The sequence below is a fragment of the Microcebus murinus genome, chromosome 20 (assembly GCF_040939455.1).
Source record: "Microcebus murinus isolate Inina chromosome 20, M.murinus_Inina_mat1.0, whole genome shotgun sequence".
In the NCBI taxonomy this organism is placed as follows: domain Eukaryota; kingdom Metazoa; phylum Chordata; class Mammalia; order Primates; family Cheirogaleidae; genus Microcebus; species Microcebus murinus.
The window spans coordinates 23,026,678-23,048,270 of NC_134123.1; the positions used below are offsets into that span (position 1 = coordinate 23,026,678).

At 41.5% G+C, this 21,593-nt stretch overlaps 1 protein-coding gene and 1 pseudogene across 3 annotated transcripts in view; both read left to right on the top strand.

The window, feature by feature from the left end:
- Window positions 1-21,593, top strand: part of PMFBP1 (polyamine modulated factor 1 binding protein 1) — a 52,843-nt gene that overhangs the window by 11,917 nt on the left and 19,333 nt on the right. For 2 of the 3 annotated variants that reach the window (XM_012742533.2, XM_012742531.3), the window contains exons 4-9: window positions 1,292-1,540; window positions 4,794-5,015; window positions 10,281-10,451; window positions 17,375-17,485; window positions 19,615-19,741; window positions 19,830-19,987. In XM_012742533.2, coding sequence (XP_012597987.2) covers window positions 1,292-1,540; window positions 4,794-5,015; window positions 10,281-10,451; window positions 17,375-17,485; window positions 19,615-19,741; window positions 19,830-19,987 — 1,038 coding nt within the window. The remainder of the gene's footprint in view (window positions 1-1,291; window positions 1,541-4,793; window positions 5,016-10,280; window positions 10,452-17,374; window positions 17,486-19,614; window positions 19,742-19,829; window positions 19,988-21,593) is intronic. The other variant, XM_075995556.1, reaches the window with a different exon arrangement.
- LOC109729769 (mediator of RNA polymerase II transcription subunit 1-like) lies at window positions 12,198-16,504 on the top strand (annotated as a pseudogene).

Sequence of the window (21,593 nt, forward strand, 5' to 3'; positions counted from 1 at the left end):
ATTGAATTGAACATTTAGCAATGGATGAATTTAATGATATATAAAATATATTTCAATAAAATTGGTTTTAAAAGGTAATTTTTAAAAGAATTTAAAGCCATTGTGTTAAAAGTACTCTGTTAATGAGGCCAAGGTCATAATCTCAAATTCTTGGGAGCCAATGAGATTGCTTAGACTCTATTTTCATTTCTTTCATTCAATAGATAGCTATGTATAAATCTCTAGTCTAGGTCCTATAGGAGCAGACATGGCCCTGCCCTCCAGGAGTTTGTAATCTAATTATAAAATAAAATTCACAGAATAATTACAGGCAGAATTTGAAATACCACAGTAAAGATGTACCAGTAAAGTCTGTGGTACTGGTGCAAAGATAGCTTTGCAGAGAAAAACAGGAAGGGAGCCAGATTTGAACAGTGTAAGAGTAGGAGGATTATTATCATCATCTTATTGGCAGAAATGGGAGCTAAAACGTGCCACAGGCTACCTTCTTTATTCATCTCTTGTTCACATGTCCTTATCATAAAGGATATTGAACAATAAGACATAGGGACACCAACAACTCACGGATGTGTCCTACCAGGGAATACCTGGTACAAAGTAGGTGCTCAGTATATATTTATGAATGAATTAATGAATGAATGAAAATGTAGGATGGGACTAGCAGCAATTCAGATAGATTGTGGATTGGCAGGGTGAGTTCAAACCACACACACGCACACATACACACAGCCACTCACACACACAGAATCTGCAAGGTCACATCTCCCTCAGGAGGAGACGAAGTCAGTGCCCAGATGCACCTGAACAATATCTCTGCCTCCCGTTTTTCAGCATTCCAGAATCTCCAAGAATTTACCTTTGACTCCTTTCAATACTCCTTTACCCAGGTGTTTTCAATACCAACTTTAGTTCAAGAACCGTGAACAGAAATCCATTTCCTTCCCGGTCAATTGTGTTATCTTTATATGGAAAGGCAAGACATACGCATATTATTATTAATATATGCGTCTCCCTAGGTCCTTTATGTGTATGTTTTTTCTTCTGACCTACATAGTAAGCTCTTGGTGTGCAAGAACCATATCTTTTTCTTCCATTGAATCCTTCTTACAGAGTGGAAATACTAAGTGATATGTTTTCTTGTTAATAGAAATGTTTAATAAGTTTCTGTAGATGAAAAGATAAAAATATGGATAGGTGGATGTGAATGGTTGAACAAATGAAAAAAATCAAAGAATGAGTGCATTCTTAATGATGATCTAAACTTTTTCTGTATATTCTATCCATGCTGTAGAACAAGAAGCAAGCACAGGCATTAGTGTTTGAGGAGTCACAGGTGGAGTTTGGGTCCAGTAAACAGTGTCATCTGAGACAACTTCGGCAACTAAAGAAAAAATTGCTGGCCCTTCAGCAAGAACTGGAGTATCGCACACAGGAGTTGCAGAATTCCTACTGTTCTCTCCTGCAGTATCAGTCCATCCTAGAGAAGCAGACTTCTGACCTGGTTCTTCTCCACCATCACTGCAAGATGAAAGAAGATGAGGTACAGATAGATTAACTACAGAAATGTTCCGTATGCCCATGCTACAGAAACCAGGCCGAGCCTACTAGAAAGCAGGCATTGGATCTAAAGAGGAGAGCTTTGCAACATCTTGAGCAGGTTTTATAAACTTTCCCTATTTAATTCTTGATCTTTTTGAAGCTGAGCAGAAGGAAACTAAACATAATGACACAATTGGGTGAGAGCTCCAGTATTCATGCATGTAGGTTACATGGAGTGTGTATGTGTGTATTCATGTGTGTGTGCAGGTGTGTGGGTGTGAGTCTGTCTCCATTCTATTACCATTGCAATTTAAATGCAAAATACTGCAGGTCTCTGAGGGTTATAAAAGAAGCATAAGGTCCATTAAATCAACCATTTTTAGAAAAATCAGGTTTTGGTAATATATTAATATAAATTCCTGGCACCTGCACTGCTAAGATAACCAGACATTGAGTGTGAGTCAATCACTGAGATTAACAGATCATTTTTTCAGACTAGAGTTTTAGATCATATAGACTTTGCTTAAGTATATCTGGGGCATTCATTTCTATTCATGTTCCAAGGCAGTATTTTCTAAACCAAAGAGTAGCATCCCTGTAGAATCCCAAGTAACTTCCAAAGACCCAAAGCTGCAGAACTAAAACCACCTGAGCAGTGGTAGCACTAGCTGCAATAAAACCATGGTTTCTAAGCAATGGGATGTGCAGACTCTTACATCCTGGGCCTTCCCTTAGCATTTTCTTCCTTTAGGTTTAAAGATAAAATTCCAAGGAGTGTTTTGGATGGTGCTCTTGCTTAAGGACTAACTCCAAGGACTTTATTAGGGGTCGTAAAGAACATAAACTTTTTAAAGGGGAACCTGGTGAGAATTTTCTGAAAAGGATTGGGAGAGGAAGGAACAGAGAAGGGTTTTCCTACAAAATATAATCTGGCACTAAGCCTGTGAACATAAATCATAGTTTAATAAAGCCTGTGCAGAGGTGGCTGGGTCACTACAACTTAGTTCAGCCTGGATAAAGTGACCCTGAATTAATTGGAATTCTATTTAGTAGCATATAACAGAAAATAAATAAGATAGTTTATTTTTATGTCATATTTTAAAAGGTCAGAGACAGGTAACCTATTACTGTTATGATAACTATGTTATCAGGTACCTAGGGTCCTATCCTTTGGTTCCACCATGATCAGCTCAAGGCTTCCATTCTCTAGGTCACCTGAGGTGGCTGCTGGAGCTCCCACCATCACATCCTTGTTCCAAATCCAGATGAAGGGACGAGGGGTGAAGTGATGGGGGGAGAAAGGCACACTTCTTTCTTTTAAGAACCCTTTCCAGAAGCCCCACATAACACTTTCACTTACATATCATTGGCCAGAATTAGTCACCTGGCTATAGCTGATTCGAAGCCTAGGAAATGTAGTGTTTTAGGAGGTGTATTGCTGCCCCCCATAGAGTCAAGTTTCTATTACTAAAGAGAAGGGGAAGAACAGATATGGGACTTGCCAAGTGGTGGTCACTGTCACAGATCCCAAACTGGGGAAGCACTGGAAAAATTACTTTAGGCATTCTACTAAGTCCCCTCAATGCTTTGTTACACAGAGGCTTCAAACTTCTGAGGTTGGGTTCTCCCAACAGCAGATCCAAAAACAAGGATATAAATGCAAATAGCTAATTCAGGAGGTAATTCCTGGAAGCGTGTGGGGAGGTGAGTCAAAGAACAAGAAGCACATAAGGGAAATCGCTATTGAGCAGATTACTTGCTCAGTCCCTCTGGGGAACTCTGGGAGACAGTGTAGAACATGCTCACAGCGAACCCACCAACCTACCCCAGTCATTGGTTGAGGGCTGCTCCAGGAAGGCATGAACTCCCCAGCACTTCTAACCTGCCCCTCTGGTGGGTGGGGCCAGAGAAGTCCTCAGGCAGAGTAGTAGATGATTGCAGTTGGAATGGGTTTAGCTTGCAAAGACATAGTGAGTGCCCAGGGCATGTGAACAGGCCACTGACAGCTTCTGTTACAAACATTTGAATATAAATACTCTTCTCCTCTTCTCCTCACCTAATAAATACCTTAAACTAAATGATCCTTTCCTAAGAAGAATCTCAGATGACAGGTAGCAAGTATAATTAGCTTAGGCTAATATCCTTTATAATATCCCTTTTAATAAAGGGATTTGTTCTGTGAAGTTTCAGTTCGGTTGAGGGGCCACACTTGGGGATCTGGAGGGGCACATGTGACCTTGAGGCCACAGGTTCCCCACCCAAACTAATGGAACAGTTTGGATTAGAATTCTATGCAGTACTATTTGAACCAATGTAAAGCCTTCTTTGATGACTCTCTTGCTCTTAACTCCTTCAACACATACAGTTTAGCACACTCAGCTACATACAGTTGTTTGCAAATTTTAAGTCTTATCTCCTCAAAATTGTAAAAATTCTAAATTCTTTGAGGGGTGGGCCAATGTCTTATCGGATATATTCCCCTACACCCAAGCAATGCTCATGAGAATTCAATAAGTATCTGTCAGTTGGTTGACTAAGTCATTGATTAGGAAGAAAAGAAATTTAAATAAGGATTGTACAAATCGTGGAGGAACTCCAGGTCATGTTCCCCTACTATCTCTTGAGAACTTTGCTGATGTGGGCTTGTGTGCACAAGGGGCTCTACATTTTCTAAATTAGACCTCTAGAGAATGACTAGGAAAGAAAGAATACTAGCATTTCAAGCCCTTAAAAAAATGGAGCTATGCAAATCTATTCCTATTAATAAATTAACACATATTTACTGAGTTCCTACCACATACTGGACAGCATGGGAAATATATGTGGTCCCTGGCTTTAAGGACCTTACCTCTAAATAGGACAATCTTTTTTTATTTCTAATCGTTAATATCCTTGTACTACATATGGCAGCTTTTAGGTATCTCTGCTGCCCCTATTTTGTTTGTCTGGGTTTCTGATTTAGATGTAAGACTGCTCTGCTGGGGGTCTTATAACCATATTCCAGGCGTCCTCAAACTATGGCCTGCAGGCCACATGCAGGTGTTTTTGCCCGTTTGGTTTTTTACCTCAAAATAAGATATGTGCAGTGTGCATAGGAATTTGTTCATAGTTTTTTTAAACTATAGTCCAGCCCTCCAACGGTCTGAGGGACAGTGAACTGACCCCCTGTTTAAAAAGTTTGAGGACCCCTGCCATATTCTTTCCTCATTAGATGCTTCCATGGGCTCAGTCTGGTTTCATTCATACACTAACAGGTGATTCTCTATGAAGAAGAAATGGGAAATCAAAATGAGAACACAGGGGAGAAGCTCCACTTGGCACAGGAGCAACTCGTCTTGGCCGGAGACAAGATCGTTTCCCTAGAAAGGAGCTTAAACCTCTACAGGGATAAATACCAGACTTCCCTGAGCAACATCGAGTTACTGGAGTGCCAGGTGAAGATGTTGGAGGGTGAGCTCAGCGGGCTCATCAGTCAGGTAGGACTAAACCAGACCATTCAGTCCAGGCCTGCGGACATGCTCCCAGGCCTCTCCCACCAGTCCTGGCCTCCCCCACCAGAAACCCAAACCTTAAACCAGACATCATTTCCTGCCCTGGATTTTGTAGCCCTCTCTAACTTTTGAACTTCCAGCTTTCACTTCTCTTATAACATTGCTCCTTAGCAATTTTGAGGCTCTTTAATTAATATAAAGAGCTACCACTTCAAATAAGGCAGAAAGGGAATTACCAAATGAGTTCTCCAATCTTCCATGTTCTCATGGGCATCCGGTGGGGGCTCTTCTAGGCCGCAGGACTCATGCAAACCATGACTTCAGGATCAAACAGGAGGAGAAAGCCATGAAGCATGGAAAATAAGAGGCCCCAAACATGGATTTGTTTTCTCTTTTAATCGATTTTTTAATTACACAAATAATACAATGATATAGGCTCTCTAGACAGAAATATGGAGATTAAACATGAAACCCCACCTTCAGCCTCTTCCCCTCCACTTTCCGCTCCTTAGGCAATCACTTGAATAATGTGTCGGGAGTCCTCCCGGGGCTTTTGCTATACAGTTACATGGATAAATGGTTAGGGCTTTTCTTTTTACATAAATGGATCGTATAATAAATGTGGTTTTACAACTTGCTTTTAAAATGCATATCTTAGCAATTTCTTTTAGTTATTACCTTGTATTCTGTAGTATAGCTGCACATCCATAGAGCTGTTGTTTTTTCTCCATTACAAACAAACTGTAATGAACATCCTTATTTCCATGAAGTAATTCCTGAAATGGGATTGCTAGGTCAAAGGAGATACTCATTTTTAATGTTTAAAGATACTTCTCGGCCGGGCGCGGTGGCTCGCATCTGTAATCCTAGCACTCTGGGAGGCCAAGGCGGATTGCTCGAGGTCAGGAGTTCAAAACCAGCCTGAGCAAGAGTGAGACCCCATCTCTACTATAAATAGAAAGCAATTAATTGGCTAACTAATATATATAGAAAAAATTAGCCAGGCATGGTGGTGCATGCCTGTAGTCCCAGCTACTAGGGAGGCTGAGGCAGCAGGATCGCTTGAGCCCAGGAGTTGGAGGTAGCTGTGAGCTAGGCGACGCTATGGCACTCACTCTAGCCTGGGCAACAAAGCAAGACTCTGTCTCAAAAAAAAAAAAAAAGATACTTCTCAGTTGTATACCAAAAAGGTTCTACCAGTTTACACTTTTACCAACAATAAAGAGAGAGTTTATTTCCCCACACCTACCCACATTGTATTTTTCCAGTCTTTTAAAGTCGTGCTAAACTGGTGAGCAGAGGAGGGGAGGTTTCTTATTACAATTTTCATTTTCCTTTAGTTCTAACAGTTGTGGGTTGGGTTCCACAGGAAGCAGACTCTAAGACAGATTGGTATGCAGGACATTTTTAGGAGAGCTCTTAATAGTGACTGTGAAAGGAAGGGGAAGGAAGCAGGGTTGGGCAGAGGGAGAAGTTGAGCTGTGATGCCGTCTCAACATAGGCCTCAGCCAACCCCTTGGGGAGGAGCTCTGTGACTGGATAAACCTTCAGGGTCCTAAATTGAGGGGAGGGGAGCTGGCCTTTAAACCTCCATGTTGATCAGTTATGAGATGTGAGCTGCCCCTAGGGAGAGGTACAGCCTTGGGCAAAGTGGTAGACCAGGCAATCCCCAAGAAGTGCTGACAACCGAGAGCCATCTTAGACCAGCACTCTCAGCAGTGAGTCCTTCATTGCCAAAGGGGATCTGGGAGGCACATCACAGTCCCCACTACACCAATGAAGTGTTGAGCACTGTTCATAAGCATGTCGGTCATATGGATTTCTCTTTTGTGAATTACTTGTTAACTCACTCTTTCTTTACTGGGTTGTTAGTGTTTCTTGTACCAATTTATAGGAGCTTCTTAATATATTAATTTTTATGAAGTTGAATCTGCCTGGCCTTCTTTATACATTCTAGGTTTTATGGATTGCTTAGAAAGGCTTTCTCTATCTTCAATATTATAAAAGTTTATCATATATTTTCTTTTAGCACTTTTATAAATTTACATTTTTATGTCTTTATCTTTAGTCCATACAGATAGATAGATATGGATATTGATAGATATATATGAGATAACATTCTAATTTTATGTTTATCTAAATGGATCTCAAGTGGTCCCAAGACCATTTATTGAACATCCCAACTTTTCTGCACTGATTCAAGTACCAACTCATAAACTGATTCTTCTGTACACATGGCTCTTTCTGGACTCTGTATTCTTTTGATCTTCTTGCCAGTTTCTGCACCAGTATCAGAATTTTTCAGAGACTTTAACTGATAGCATGTTTTGATAGCTCATTTTAGGGCAGGTCCTCCTTCACTGTTCTATACTTTCAATTTTTTCTTGGCCATTTTTGTGTATCTCTTCTTGATGAAATTTAGAATTAGGTTGACTGCCTTTCAGATTATATAGTAATTTGGAGGAAATTAGCATGTATGCCCTATGGAACATGACATCCTTCTACTTTTATTCGTTTTCTTATGTGTCCTTCAGTAAGATCTTGCATTTTTCTTTATAGATCTCACATATTTCTTGCTAAGTTTATTCCTAGATATATTCTAGTTGTTATTATTTTTAATATGATCTTTCATATATTTAATTTTATTAAATATTACTAATGTATACGAAAACTTGTCTCTTATCCTGCTACCTTACTGAGCTGTCTTATCATATTTTCAGTTCAACATCTTGGGTTTTCCGAAATTGCTTTCCCTTTGAAAAGGTATACAATTTATTTTCCATCCTATCACATTAACCGGAACCTCCAGAATCATGTAGAATTGTACCATCTTTGCCTTGGTCCTTACTTTAAAGGAACCATTTCTAGTATTTCACCAGTAAATATAATGCCTGTTGTTGGCTTCTTGTTAATATCCTTGTTCAAATGGAAGATATGACTGTCTATATCTAGCTTATTGAGGATTTATATTAGGAATGAATATCGAATTTTATCAGATGTTTTTACTAGCATGTATCCTTTAATGAAGTGAATTGCATTAATTAATTAATTCATATATAGAATAATCCTTATTTCCTGGAATAAACCCTACTTGATCATGATATGTTATTATTTTAATAAACTGATATGCTAAATTTGTTAAACTTTTATTTTTGCATCTATTTTTAGAAATTAGATTAGTTTAATGGTTGAAATTTTTGCCCTCTCATCTTATACTGACATCTGGATTATGCTATACTAACATAATGAGTTGGAAAGCTTTTTGCTTTTTTTAAAAAAATCTCTGAAACTGTTTATATAACATAGAAAATGTCTATTTCTTTAATATTACAAATAAACCCAACTGTTACTCATTACGGTGCTCAGCAGTCTCCTTCACCTCTTCTGCATTCTTGGACTTTTCCTTTTGCTGTAATATTTCCTTCTTAATTCTTTCAGAAACAATTGTGGGTGCAAAATTTCTCAGTATTTCCATGTCTGAACCAAGTTTATTTTGAATAAACCTTGAGTCATTCTTGAATGCTAGTTTGGCTGGATATATTATACAAACTTCCAAAAGCATCTTCCCTTAGGTCTTTGAAGATATTGCTACGTCCTCTTGCACCACCCAGTATTAAAGATGCATGTTAGATGTCAATCTGTTTCTCATTTTTCATAGATCGCCTATTTTATCTTTGAACTCTGAAGGTTTTTAGTCTCAGGGTTTTTTTAGTTTATTTTTCATTAAGCTTCTCAACACTTAACCAACCCTTTTAATCTGAAGATCTACATTTTTCCTCACTTCAGAGAATTTTTCTTTTATTACTTTTAAATTAATTTCTATTTTTCATCCCATAGTATTAAATATTAAGAAGATATTAGAACCTGGAATCTTCTTAAAAAGGAATCTTCTTCCTTCTTAACTTTTCTATTATGTTTTCCATTCCTTTGCCCTCTTATACACCAAATTATCCATATGAACATTATTTATGGTCAATTTCGGATTTCTGACTGACTTTCTTGCAGCTTATTCATGGGTAGCTTTCATGCTCAGTGAACATGACCTATTTCTAACTTTACCTGAAAAAGCCCAGTTAGGGAGACAATTTAGAACTCTTTTTTTTTTTTACTACGTGCATTAGTTCTCCCCATTGTTAGTGCAGACCAATGAGAGAGCAGTAATCTTCATGCATGATTTCAGAGGATATAGGGGACAGACATTTAGAAAACAAAAGACATAGTTCTAAGAAAACAGTCATACTTGTGTTGATGAGAGTATCAAGTGGTACAATTTCCTTGAAGGACAATTGTACAATATCTACCCAAGTTTTAAATATGACCTAGCAGTCCTACTTCTAGGAATTTACGCTGCACATATACCAGAATAGATACTCAAAGATTTATGTGTAAAAGTATTCATTTCAGCCTCAGTTCAGAAAAAAAAAAACTAGAAACAACCTATATTCCCATCAGTAGAAAACTGGATAAACACAGTTAAAAACAATTTAAAATAAGATGACAGCACATATACTAACATAGATAAATCTCTAAGACATCTTGCTGAGTAAAAAAAAAAAATCTATTTTTAGGTTTTAAAAAGCCAACATAATCTGTATTATACAGATTCATTTGTGTTATATAAATATAGTATAAAGTTCTAGAAGAATAGGCACAGATTGTCATTTCTGAAGTGAAGAGAGAGTATAAGATTAGAGGTGATAATCAAAGGAGAATTTAGATTCACCTATAATGTTGCAATGTTTTGGAAAGATAATACAGACATGATTACTTGTTTAATTTGAAATTAATTTGAAAAGAAGTGTAAGATAGATCAACAAGTAGCAATATGGAAAATATCTTAAATAAATTGTTGAGTGAAAACACAATGTTTAGAATAGTGTATAGAAGACTCTCATTTGTGTAAGGAATAAAGTGGGGGTTATACGCATATATGCAAATATGCATAAAATATCCCTGGAAGGATACCCAAAAAATTGGTAACAGGAGCTGTCAAGGAGGAGAGATATGAGTCATAGAGAGTTAGGATGGAGCAAAACTTAACTTTTCAGTGTATTCTCTTGTGAACTGTTTGGACTTTTTACCGTGTGTATGCACTAGTTAATATTTTTTCTCTTGCTAAGGAAACTATAATTCCCATATATGAACATATACTTTTAGAATATAGGTCTAGAGATTTTTCATGCTCATGAAACTCTGAAGTTAACTCACAAATTATAAACAAAAGCATTCCATTATTTTTAAATATCCCAGGAGCCCGAGAACAAGGGTGATCATTCAAAGGTACGTATATACACTGCTCCCTGCATGATTCAAGAGCATCAGGAGACTCTGAAACGACTATCTGAAGTCTGGCAAAAGGTCTCTGAACAGGATGATTTAATCCAGGAACTTCGAAACAAGCTAGCCTGCAGTAACGCTTTGGTAAGTGCCATCTTCTAGAACATTTTTCTGAGACACCGGTAATAAAGCCATGAGGAAAGAAAGGAGGGAAAATAGTCACCTAAATTAATCTCTTTCACCAAGACTCCGCAGTTGTCTGATATGTACTTGTCCCACCTTTATTCATACTTCCCAGGGTGTGCATCCCCCCAGCCACATTAAGTTCAAGATTCTAAAGAGACTCAAAATCTTTTGCACAACCACCTACGTGCCCATCAGTAGGGAGGTGGTTGAAGAGATTAAGAGAAATGATGAAAGAGATAATCCATATCATAGAATAACATGCATCCAGTAAAAAGGACTAAGCAGATGTGTAAGAGCTGTATGGAAGAAGGATTATGACATATTGTTGAGATGAAGGTGCAGAATCCTGTGTATAATTCAGTTCCACTTTTGTTGTTTAGAATCTCTGATGATAATGTATAAGTACAGACTGTAAATTTTCAATAGTGTCCTCCCACCACCAATGGAAGTGAAAGAGAAGAGAATAAGTGAAGAGGAAGTTTTCACTTATTTTTAGTGCTTGGGTTTTGTTTAAATTATTTTCACCCAGTTCTTTTTTGCTTTACTTTCTTTTATGCTTTTTTGCATAAAATTGAAACAAAAATTTCATTTTTTTTAATTTTCTGGACAAAAGTACACACACACTCAGCCACTCCGTAAGAAACTTCCCTCTTGGCCAGGCACGGTGGCTCACGCCTATAATCTTAGCACTCTGGGAGGCCAAGGTGGGCGGATCGCTCAAAGTCAGGAATTCGAAACCAGCCTGAGCAACAGCAAGACCCCATCTCTACTAAAAATAGAAAGAAATTAATTGACCAACTAAAAATATATATACAAAAAAAAAAAAAATTAGCCAGGCATGGTGGTGCATGCCTGTATTCCCAGCTACTTGGGAGGCTGAGGCAGTAGGATGGCTTGAGCCCAGGAGATTGAGGTTGCTGTGAGCTAGGCTGACGCCATGACACTCAATCTAGCCTGGGCAATAAAGTGAGACTCTGTTTCAAAAAAAAAAAGAAACTTCCTTCTTTAATTTTCAAACTTTGAATCCTGTCCTCTGGTAGATTAGGTCTGTCCCTCTATCAAAGCCTCTGAAGAACCTTCCTCTGCCTGGTAAAGTGGACTACACAGAGGTTCAGGAGAGAGTCCAAAATGTACTCATTGATGAACTTGAGACAAATCATTCTTTATGTCCTAAAGAACCTTGATATAGAATCTCACATACTTTGGGAAGTTCTGTTGGGGAAGATGGTGGCAGCCTCGAGCACCCTTCTCTTATTGCCACCAGGGACTTTGGACTAAGCCTTTCTGGGAAGAGTGGGGACAGCTGGTGCTCTGAGTCCCAGAGCCCAAGCCAACTTGTTTCCCCCATTAGTGGTGGGAAAGGGCTTATTCTCTTATGGTGGACCCAGGCCCTCTCCGCTGTCAGGATGAAAGCTCAGGGGGAAACTGAGGAGTCAGAAAAGCTGAGTAAGATGAGTTCTCTCTCGGAACAGCTCCATGCAAAATTTAACCAAAATAGACCTTGGAGTGAAACCATTAAGCTGTGCGTCAAGTCATGGAGAAGAGGGTTGTGATGAGTTCTGGAGGGCATCAACATTTGGTCAGCTGTTTGGAGACATTGCAGAAAGCTCTCAAAGTGACATCTTTACCAGCAATGACTGATCTTTTGGAGTCTATAGCAAGACAGAATGGAGCTGTCCAGAACTTGTACAGCAGTTAAGCAAACTGAAGACTAAAATGTACTTGGTTCTCCAGTCCTTAGAACAGGATCTGTCTAAAATGGCAATTATGTACTGGAAAGCAACTAATGCTGGTCCCTTGGATAAGATTCTTCATGGAAGTGTTGGCTACCTCACACCAAGGAGTGGGGGTCATTTAATGAACATAAAATACTATGCCTCTCCTTCTGACCTGCTGGATGATAAGACTACATCTCCTATAATTTTGCATTAGAATAATGTTCCTCGATCTTTGGGCATGAATGCATCAGTGATAATTGAGGGAACATCAACTATGTACAAACTCCCAATTGCACCATTAATTATGGGGTCACATCCAGTTGACAACAAATGGACACCTTCCTTCTCTTCAATCACCAGTGCCAACAGTATTGATCTTCCTGCCTGTTTCTTCTTGAAATTTCCCCAGCCAATCCCAGTATCTAGAGCATTTGTTCAGAAATTACAGAACTGCACAGGAATTCCATTGTTTGAAACTCAACCAACTTATGTACCCCTCTATGAACTCATCACTCAGTTTGAGCTGTCAAGGGACCCTGACCCCATACCTTTGACTCACAACATGCGATTTTATGCTGCTCTTCCAGGTCAGCAGCACTGCTATTTCCTCAATAAGGATGCTCCTCTTCCAGAAGTCTACAGGGAATTCTTGTTAGCAAAATCACCTTTCAGCACCCTGGCTGAGTTCCTCTTATCCTAAATCTGATCAGACACCAAGTTTCATATAACACCCTAATTGGAAGCTGTGTCAAAAGAACTATTCTAAAAGAAGATTCTCCTGGGCTCCTCCAATTTGAAGTCTGTCCCCTTTCAGAGTCCCGTTTCAGCATATCTTTTCAGCACCCTGTGAATGACTCCCTGGTGTGTGTGGTGATGGATGTGCAGGACTCAACACATGTGAGCTGTAAACTCTACAAGGGGCTGTCAGATGCACTCATCTGCACAGATGACTTCATTGCCAAAGTTATTCAAAGATGTATGTCCATTCCTGTGACGATGAGGGCTATTCGGAGGAAAGCTGAAACCATTCAGGCCGACACCCCAGCACTGTCCCTCATTGCAGAGACAGTTGGTGAAAAAGAACCAACTGTCTCTTGAAAAAGAACCAAGACATGGTGAAAAAGAACCTGTCCCTGGCTAGCAGCCCAGGGGAACGGGGGTCTACCATTGGCTTGAGTCAGACCTCTCCTCATCACACACCGCCAAAGTTGTTCAAAGATGTATGTCCAACCTGTTTCTTCGATGGCCGGCAACACCAAGAACCACCCGATGCTCATAAACCTTCTTAAAGATAATCCTGCCCAGGATTTCTCAACCCTTTATGGAATCAGCCCTTTAGAAAGGCAGAACTCTTCTTCCAGCTCAACCCAGATGGAAATGTGCTCGGGAGTAACAAGACCAAGAAGAAGAAGTCATCAAGATTACCACCTGACAAACCCAAGCACCAGACTGAAGATGACTTTCAGAGGGAGTTATTTTCAATAGATGTTGACTCACAGAACCCTATCTTTGATGTCAACATGACAGCTGACATGCTGGATATGCCACACATTACTCCAGCTCCAAGCCAGTGTAGCACTCCCCCAACAACTTACAACCAGTACCTCACTCCCAACCCAGTATTCAAAGGATGGTCTGACTATCCAGTTCAGACAGCATTGGCCCAGATGTAACTGATATCCTTTCAGATATTGCAGAAGAAGCCTCTAAGCTACCCAGCACTAGTGATGATTGCCCACCCATTGGCACCCCTGTTCGAGATTCTTCAAGCTCTGGGCATTCTCAGAGTACCCTCTTTGACTCTGATGCCTTTCAGACTAATAACAATGAAAATCCATACACTGATCTAGCTGACCTTATTGCAGATGCTGCTGGAAGCCCCAGTAGTGACTCTCCTACCAATCATTTTTTTCTTGATGGAGTAGATTTCAATCCTGATTTATTGAACAGCCAGAGCCAAAGTGGTTTTGGCGAAGAATATTTTCATGAAAGCAGCCAAAGTGGGGATAATGATGATTTCAAAGGATTTGCATCTCAAGCACTAAATACTTTGGGGGTGCCAATGCTTGGAGGTGATAATGGGGAGACAAAGTTCAAAGGCAATAGCCAAGCTGACACAGTTGATTTCATTATTATATCAGTAGCTAGTAAGGCTTTGGGTCCTGCAGATCTTATGGAGCATCACAGTGGTAGTCAGAGTCCTTTATTGGCCACTGGGGACTTAGGGAAAGAAAAGACTCCAAAGAGGGTAAAGGAAGGCAATGGCCCAAGTAATAGTACTCTATCAGGGCCAGATTTAGACAGCAAACCAGGGAAGCGCAGTCATACCCCTTCTAATGATGGGAAAAGCAAAGATAAGCCTCCAAAGCGGAAGAAGGCAGACACTGAGGGAAAGTCTCCATCTCACAGTTCTTCTAACCAACCTTTTACCCCACCTACCAGCACAGGTGGATCCAAATCTCCAGGCAGTTCAGGAAGATCTCAGACTCCCCCAGGTGTTGCTACCTCACCTATTCCCAAAATCACTATTCAGGTTCCTAAGGGAACAGTGATGGTGGGCAAGCCCTCTTCTCATAGTCAGTATACCAGCAGTGGTTCTGTGTCTTCCTCCAGCAGCAAAAGCCATCATAGCCATTCTTCCTCCTCTTCTTCCTCAGCTTCTGCTTCCACCTCAAGCTAGATGAAAGGCAGTAAATCAGAAGGTTCATCAAGTTCCAAGTTAAGTAGCAGTATGTATTCTAGCCAAGGGTCTTCTGGATCTAGTCAGTCCAAAAATTCATCCCAGTCTGGGGGAAAGCCAAGCTCCTCTCCCATTACCAAGCATGGACTGAGCAGTGGCTCCAGTAGCACCAAGATGAAACCTCAAGGGAAACCATCATCACTTATGAATTCTTCTTTAAGCCAAACATATCCCCTTCTCATTCAAAGCCACCTGGAGGTTGTGATAAGCTTTTTTTCTCCAATGAAGCCTGTTCTTGGAACTCCCCCATCCTCTAAAGCCAAGTCCCCTATCAGTTTGGGTTCTGGTGGATCTCATATGTCTGGAACTAGTTCAAGCTCTGGCATGAAGTCATCTTCAGGGTTAGGATCCTCAGGCCCATTGTCCCAGAAAACTCTCCCATCATCCAATTCTTGTACAGCATCTTCCTCCTCCTTTTCCTCAAGTGGCTCTTCCATATCATCCTCTCAGAACCAGCATGGGAGTTCCAAAGGGAAATCTCCCACAGAAATAAGAAGCTGTCCTTGACAGCTGTCATAGACAAACTGAAGTGTGGGGTTGTCACCAGTGGTCCTGGGGGTGAAGACTCAATGGATGGCCAGATGGGTGTGAGCACAAATTCTTCTAGCCATACCATATCCTCCAAACATAATATGTCAGGAGGAGAGTTCCAGGGCAAGCGTGAGAAAAGTGATAAAGACAAATCAAAGGTTTCTACCTCGGGGAGCTCAGTGGATTCCTCTAAGAAGACCTCAGAGTCAAAACATGTGGGGAGCACAGGTGTGGCAAAAATTATCATCAGCAAGCATGATGGAGGCTCCCCCAGCATTAAAGCCAAAGTGACTTTGCAGAAACCTGGAGAAAGTAGCAGAGAAGGGCTCAGGGCTCACATGGCCTCTTCTAAAAACTATGGCTCTCCACTCATCAGTGGTTCCACTCCAAAGCATGAGCGTGGCTCTCCCAGCCATAGTAAGTCACCAGCATATACTTCCCAGAATCTGGACAGTGAAAGTGAGTCGGGCTCCTCCATAGCAGAGAAATCTTATCAGAACAGTCCCAGCTCAGATGATGGCATCCGACCACTTCCAGAGTACAGCACAGAGAAGCATAAGAAGCACAAAAAGGAAAAGAAGGAAGTAAAAGACAAAGATAGGGACCAGGACTGGGACACAGACCTAGACAAGAAAAAATCTGATAGTATCAAACCAGAGAATTGGTCTAAGTCACCCATCTCTTCAGACCAGTCCTTGTCTATGACAAGTAACACAATCTTATCTGCAGATAGGCCCTCAAGGCTCAGCCCTGACTTTATGACTGGGGAGGAAGACGATGATCTTATGGATGTGGCCCTGATTGGCAATTAGGAACCTTATTTTCTAAAACAAACATGGCCAGAGAAAAAAACTATTGATAAGTTGATAGGGAAACCAATGTAGGGGGTGAGTCAGGTCTGATTTTTGTTTAAGAATCCTAAATGGCATGGCTTTGACACCGAGCTGGGTGAATTTAGAAAGGCATGTCCAGACCCTACTAAAGAGACCACTGGGTTTGATTCTGGTTACCAAGAATTTCTTGTTCCTAGGCCGGGCGCTGTGGCTCACGCCTGTAATCCTAGCTCTTGGGAGGCCGAGGCGGGCGGATTGCTCAAGGTCAGGAGTTCAAAACCAGCCTGAGCAAGAGCGAGACCCCGTCTCTACTATAAATAGAAAGAAATTAATTGGCCAACTGATATATATATAAAAAATTAGCCGGGCATGGTGGCGCATGCCTGTAGTCCCAGCTACCCGGGAGGCTGAGGCAGAAGGATCACTCGAGCCCAGGAGTTTGAGGTTGCTGTGATCTAGGCTGACGCCACGGCACTCACTCTAGCCTGGGCAACAAAGCGAGACTCTGTCTCAAAAAAAAAAAAAAAAAAAAAAAAAAAAAAAGAATTTCTTGTTCCTTTACCAGAAATAAAAAATTAAAATACTTGCTTAAGAAAGGGAGGGTGGGTGGGAGGGGTTTAGGGAGATGGAAGGGTGGGAAACAGTTTTGTGGGAAATATTCATATATATTTTCTTCTCCCTTTTTCCATTTTTAGGCCATGTTTTAAATTCATTTTAGTGCATGTACATGAAGGGCTGGGCAGAAAATGAAAAAGCAATACATTCCTTGATGCATTTGCATGAAGGTTGTTCACCTTTGTTTGGGTAGTTGTCCATTTGAGGCATCGGCAAATGAGGGACTTTGGTCATTTTGGACACTTAAAAAAAAAAAAAAAAGATCCTTGATATAAGATTGAAAGCATAATTCCTTCTCCCTACCAAGCCCACAGGAAGTGTATGATGAATTACACAATTCTGCAACAAACTTATGCTGCAGAAAGGAACACTCTGCAGTAACCATAACAGCAATAAGCACATTGCATTGATCATTCAGCATAACTGACCTGCGCTCATTTGCAGGTTCTGGAGCGTGAAGAGACTTTGATAAAATTACGAACAGACTTTGCTTCCTATAAAGCCACCCATAGACATCCTCCCAGCTCCTCAGAAGATTGTGAAGACATCAAAAAGGTAGGAAAATTTGCTTATTTGTGCCTGGTAGGATCAGGCTGAGCTGGGTGTGATTCTGGGTTTTCCTCTTTATTTTTTATCTACATATTATAGTTTTTATTTTATTTTATATTTGTGTGGCCTTGGTTGGCCCTGCCACAAGGATACTGAGTATAATGTATGCCAAGCCCCAAAGACTGAGGCAGCTTAGACTGTGGAATTGCGCCTGTCTCTTACCCCACTTGCAACAGTACACCCCAACAAGACAGAACTGCTGTTGGGTTGCTAGATTCAAAAGGACCATCCAGCCTTCAAGCATCTGGCTAGAGTTGAAAAGTAGCAAATTCAGGAAAGATTGTTAATCCACATTCATTCCTTTTTGCTTTTAAATTGCGTTTGTAAAATTCAAAGCATTATCAAAAGTTGATTCTAATAATGAAAAGCAATTAAACCATGTCAACAAATAGCAAGATTTAAGGAACCAATAGTCAAAACTCAGCCAGTTGTCCTCCTAGGTGAGGTCCTATCTTAAATCAGTCGTGCCTGAACTTGAGGTACGTGGCAAAGCCAGCCATGTGAGACCATGCTGTGGGCAGGTGACAGCATGCCCGCAGAGCCCAAGGTGGGATGCTGAAATGGGGGCAGGGGTGGCAGGGAGAAGAAACAACATGGGTAAGCTCCCCAACAGGTTCTCTAGTGAGAGAGGAGGAGACTCTTCTTTTTCTAGGTCTTTCCAATGCCGGAAAGTTGGGTGAATGAGGGATCGATCTTGAACTTTGTAGTTTCTCCTTGGACATCCGTCAATATTTATTTTAAATGTCAGTTCTATGTTGTTCGCATTCTGACTTACAGCAAAATCTTATAGCACTCCATTCTTTTTTAAATGATACAGACTTTCCCAGGAAACCAAATACACCTTCCCCCACCATTTTATATTTCCTATCCATGGCCTTCCTGCTCCCCGGAGGTTCTACCTGGAATAAGAATGATCCATGCCCAGTTCCTTCCAGCAGTCCTCTCCTCCCCTCAGCTGTCGTGGCACAGTGTGGGCCTTTGAGTCCCTGCAGTGCCCACCTGGGTCCTATGGTGACTTCCCTGTATGTTTCCTCCTGGCTCCATGCTGTGGCCCTCCCTCCTGGCAACTCTGAAGTCACATAAATCTCTTTCCCGCATCCCTGATGCCCAGACAACTAACTGTTCCTCCTCAGCCATGTGTTCCTGCCTTCTCTTGTTTAGGAGGCCATTCCCCTCTCCTTCAGGGTAGAAACCACAGTTCTTGCAGAGGGACTGCAAGCCCCACATGAGGTGACTACCCACTAACTCCCTCACCTTGTCTCCTGCTCTCCCCATTGCTCGCTCTGTTCTAACTACACTGGCCTCCTCTGTGTGGTTAACTGTGGGGCCTTGTCCCTGGCCAGTCCCTCTGCCTGCAAAGCTCTTCCCCCAGATGCCTACACCATGGCTCACTCCCTCACCTCCAGTAAGTCCCTGTTCAGAGGCCACCTTCTCAGGGAGGCCAACCCTTCCTCCTACTTAAAATTGCACCACCCATACCCCAGGCACCCGATTCCCCTTTGCTTTTCAGTTTCCTCCCAGTGTGTATCACCTCTTAGCATTTTCTGTAAGTCACTACTTATTATACAGTTGGTCTCACCCCACTAGAAGGTCAGCTCCACATGGCATGGACTGGTGCCTATGTTCTCTGCTCCACTGTCTCCAGCACGTTGGGACAGTACAGGCACACAGTAGATGCTCCATAAATGACTGTCTATCACAGGGAGGAAAAAATGGCTTCTTTTGTGCACATTCTGCATGAGCATGAGAAGTCTGCCATATACTCTTATGATTCTTGTGTTTCTTAAAAAATGTTTTAAACCAAGATGTAATTGACAAACCATAAAATTCACCATTGGCTTTTACTGTGTTCGTAAGATTGGGCAATGGTCACCACTATCTAATTCCAGAACATTTTTGTCTCCCCAGAAGAAACCCAGTACCCAATAGCAGTCACTCCCCGCAGCTCTCCCCTACCTCCTGCAAACACTGCTCTGCCTTCCGTCTCCACCTTCTGTCCTGTTCTGGACATGGGCACTGCAGAAAGCATTCTCCCCCACATCCCCTTCCTGCCCTGCTCTTTCTCCCTCTCCCAGATACTGAAACACTTCCAGGAGCAGAAGGACAGCCAGTGCCTGCATGTGGAGGAGTACCAGAACCTGGTGAAGGACCTGCGCATGGAGCTGGAGGCCGTGTCGGAACAGAAGAAAAACATCATGAAGGGTAACCCTGCACTGTGGGCTGCGGCCAGGGAGCCGGGAGGAAGCCAAACCCTCCTCTGAGTGAGCCGCACTGTCTCATCCCGCTGCAGACATGATGAAGCTGGAACTGGACCTACACGGGCTGCGGGAAGAGACGTCTGCTCACGTGGAGAGGAAGGATAAGGAGGCCGCCATCCTGCAGTGCCGGCTGCAGGAGCAGCAGCTACAGTTCACCGAGATCCAGAAGTTCTCTTTGAAGAAAGACAAGGTAAGGTGAGGAACCCTCTGGTCGGGAGCTGCCAGCAGGGCAGGTGTGAGGCCGTGCCTTGGCACAGACCGGTTCTGCCTTTCTCCACCCACCACGATTGCTTTGGGGGCCGTGACGCACACACAATGACACTGTGGGCTCCTCAGGCCCAGACACAATTCTGAGTGCTTCTTTGGTATTTCTCACAGCACATAATAAATGAATCTGATTATGCCGACTCTGTAAGAAAGAGTTTCTTCCCTAGCCCTGCAAGGTAGCAGGAGAATTTGGAACCTACTTACTGGCATTGTTTCCTTCCACCTTTTTTATGCTCAATAGTGGAAGAAAAGGATAATATGTAGCCTTATTAAGAATTTCAAGTGAATTTCAGTTTTTAAAAATTATGATTATCTTATGAATATGTAAATCAGGCAGTTTAAAAATATTAACAGAGCTATGCCCTGAAAGATCTGTAGTTGCCAACATAGATTAAGTTCCTGGAAAAGCCTAGAAATGGAATCAAGAACAGAAAGGTTGTGAAACCAATGCAAGCTTTTGTAGTTGGTACTATTCCAACTCTGAACTTTTATCAGAGCTATTAAAAATGATCCAGTTGATTCACTGGCTAGTCCTTAAAACCTTCTGTTTCAAGATATGGAAGAGATACCGTGTTTCCCTGAAAATAAGACCTACCCATACAATAAGCCCTAGCAGGATTTCTAAGCATTTGCACAATATAAGCCCTACCCCGAAAATAAGACCTAGTGATGGGCGTGGCTACACAGCATATCTGCACAACCCATGCATTTCGTTGCTGAGCGGTAAAGAAGACAAGCAGCCCTTCTCATCTGCCTCATGAGAGCTCTATTGCTCGGCATGAGAGATTGGGGCCAATGGTTCTACAGGAAATAGAGTCGCACGAAATTCAAGATGGAATTTGGGGTTTGGAGAGTTATGATGATGTTCCAGAAGAAGACGACTTAACTATATTTGAATAAATGTAGATTGTTATACCATACTTTAAAAAATTAACACATCCCCTGAAAATAAGCCCTAGGGTGTCTTCTTAAGGAAAAATAAATATAAGACCCTCTCTTATTTTCGGGGAAACACAGTAGATCCACCAGTCCAAACGGAGGCATTTGGAGAGATGATAAAGAGTCTGGATAAACAGCTTCAAGGCATTCCCATATTCTTTCAACAAATATTTTTGAGCACTTAACAATATGCTAAGCACTGTTCTGGATACTGAAAATATAACAAAACATGCAACATCCCTACTGTCATGGAGCTTGCATTCTAGAGTGGGGAGACAGACAGTAAACAAATAGCAAAATTAAAACATAAAACTGATACATTCATGTCAGGTACTGATAAATCCCTAAAACAGCTCATTGGCTATTTTACACAGGGTGGTCAGGGAAGATCTCTCTGAGAAGGTGGCATTTGGGCAGAAATTTGAATGAAGTGAGGAAGCGACCCAGACAAAGGTCTTGAAGAATACTGCAGACAGAAAGCATTGCAGTGCAAAGGCCCTAAGGCAGGAGTCTGCTTGGATTGTTGCATGGGATCAGCTGAAGCAGAGAAGGGTGGGGGTGGCCAGAGGTGAGGCCAGACCATGAGCATC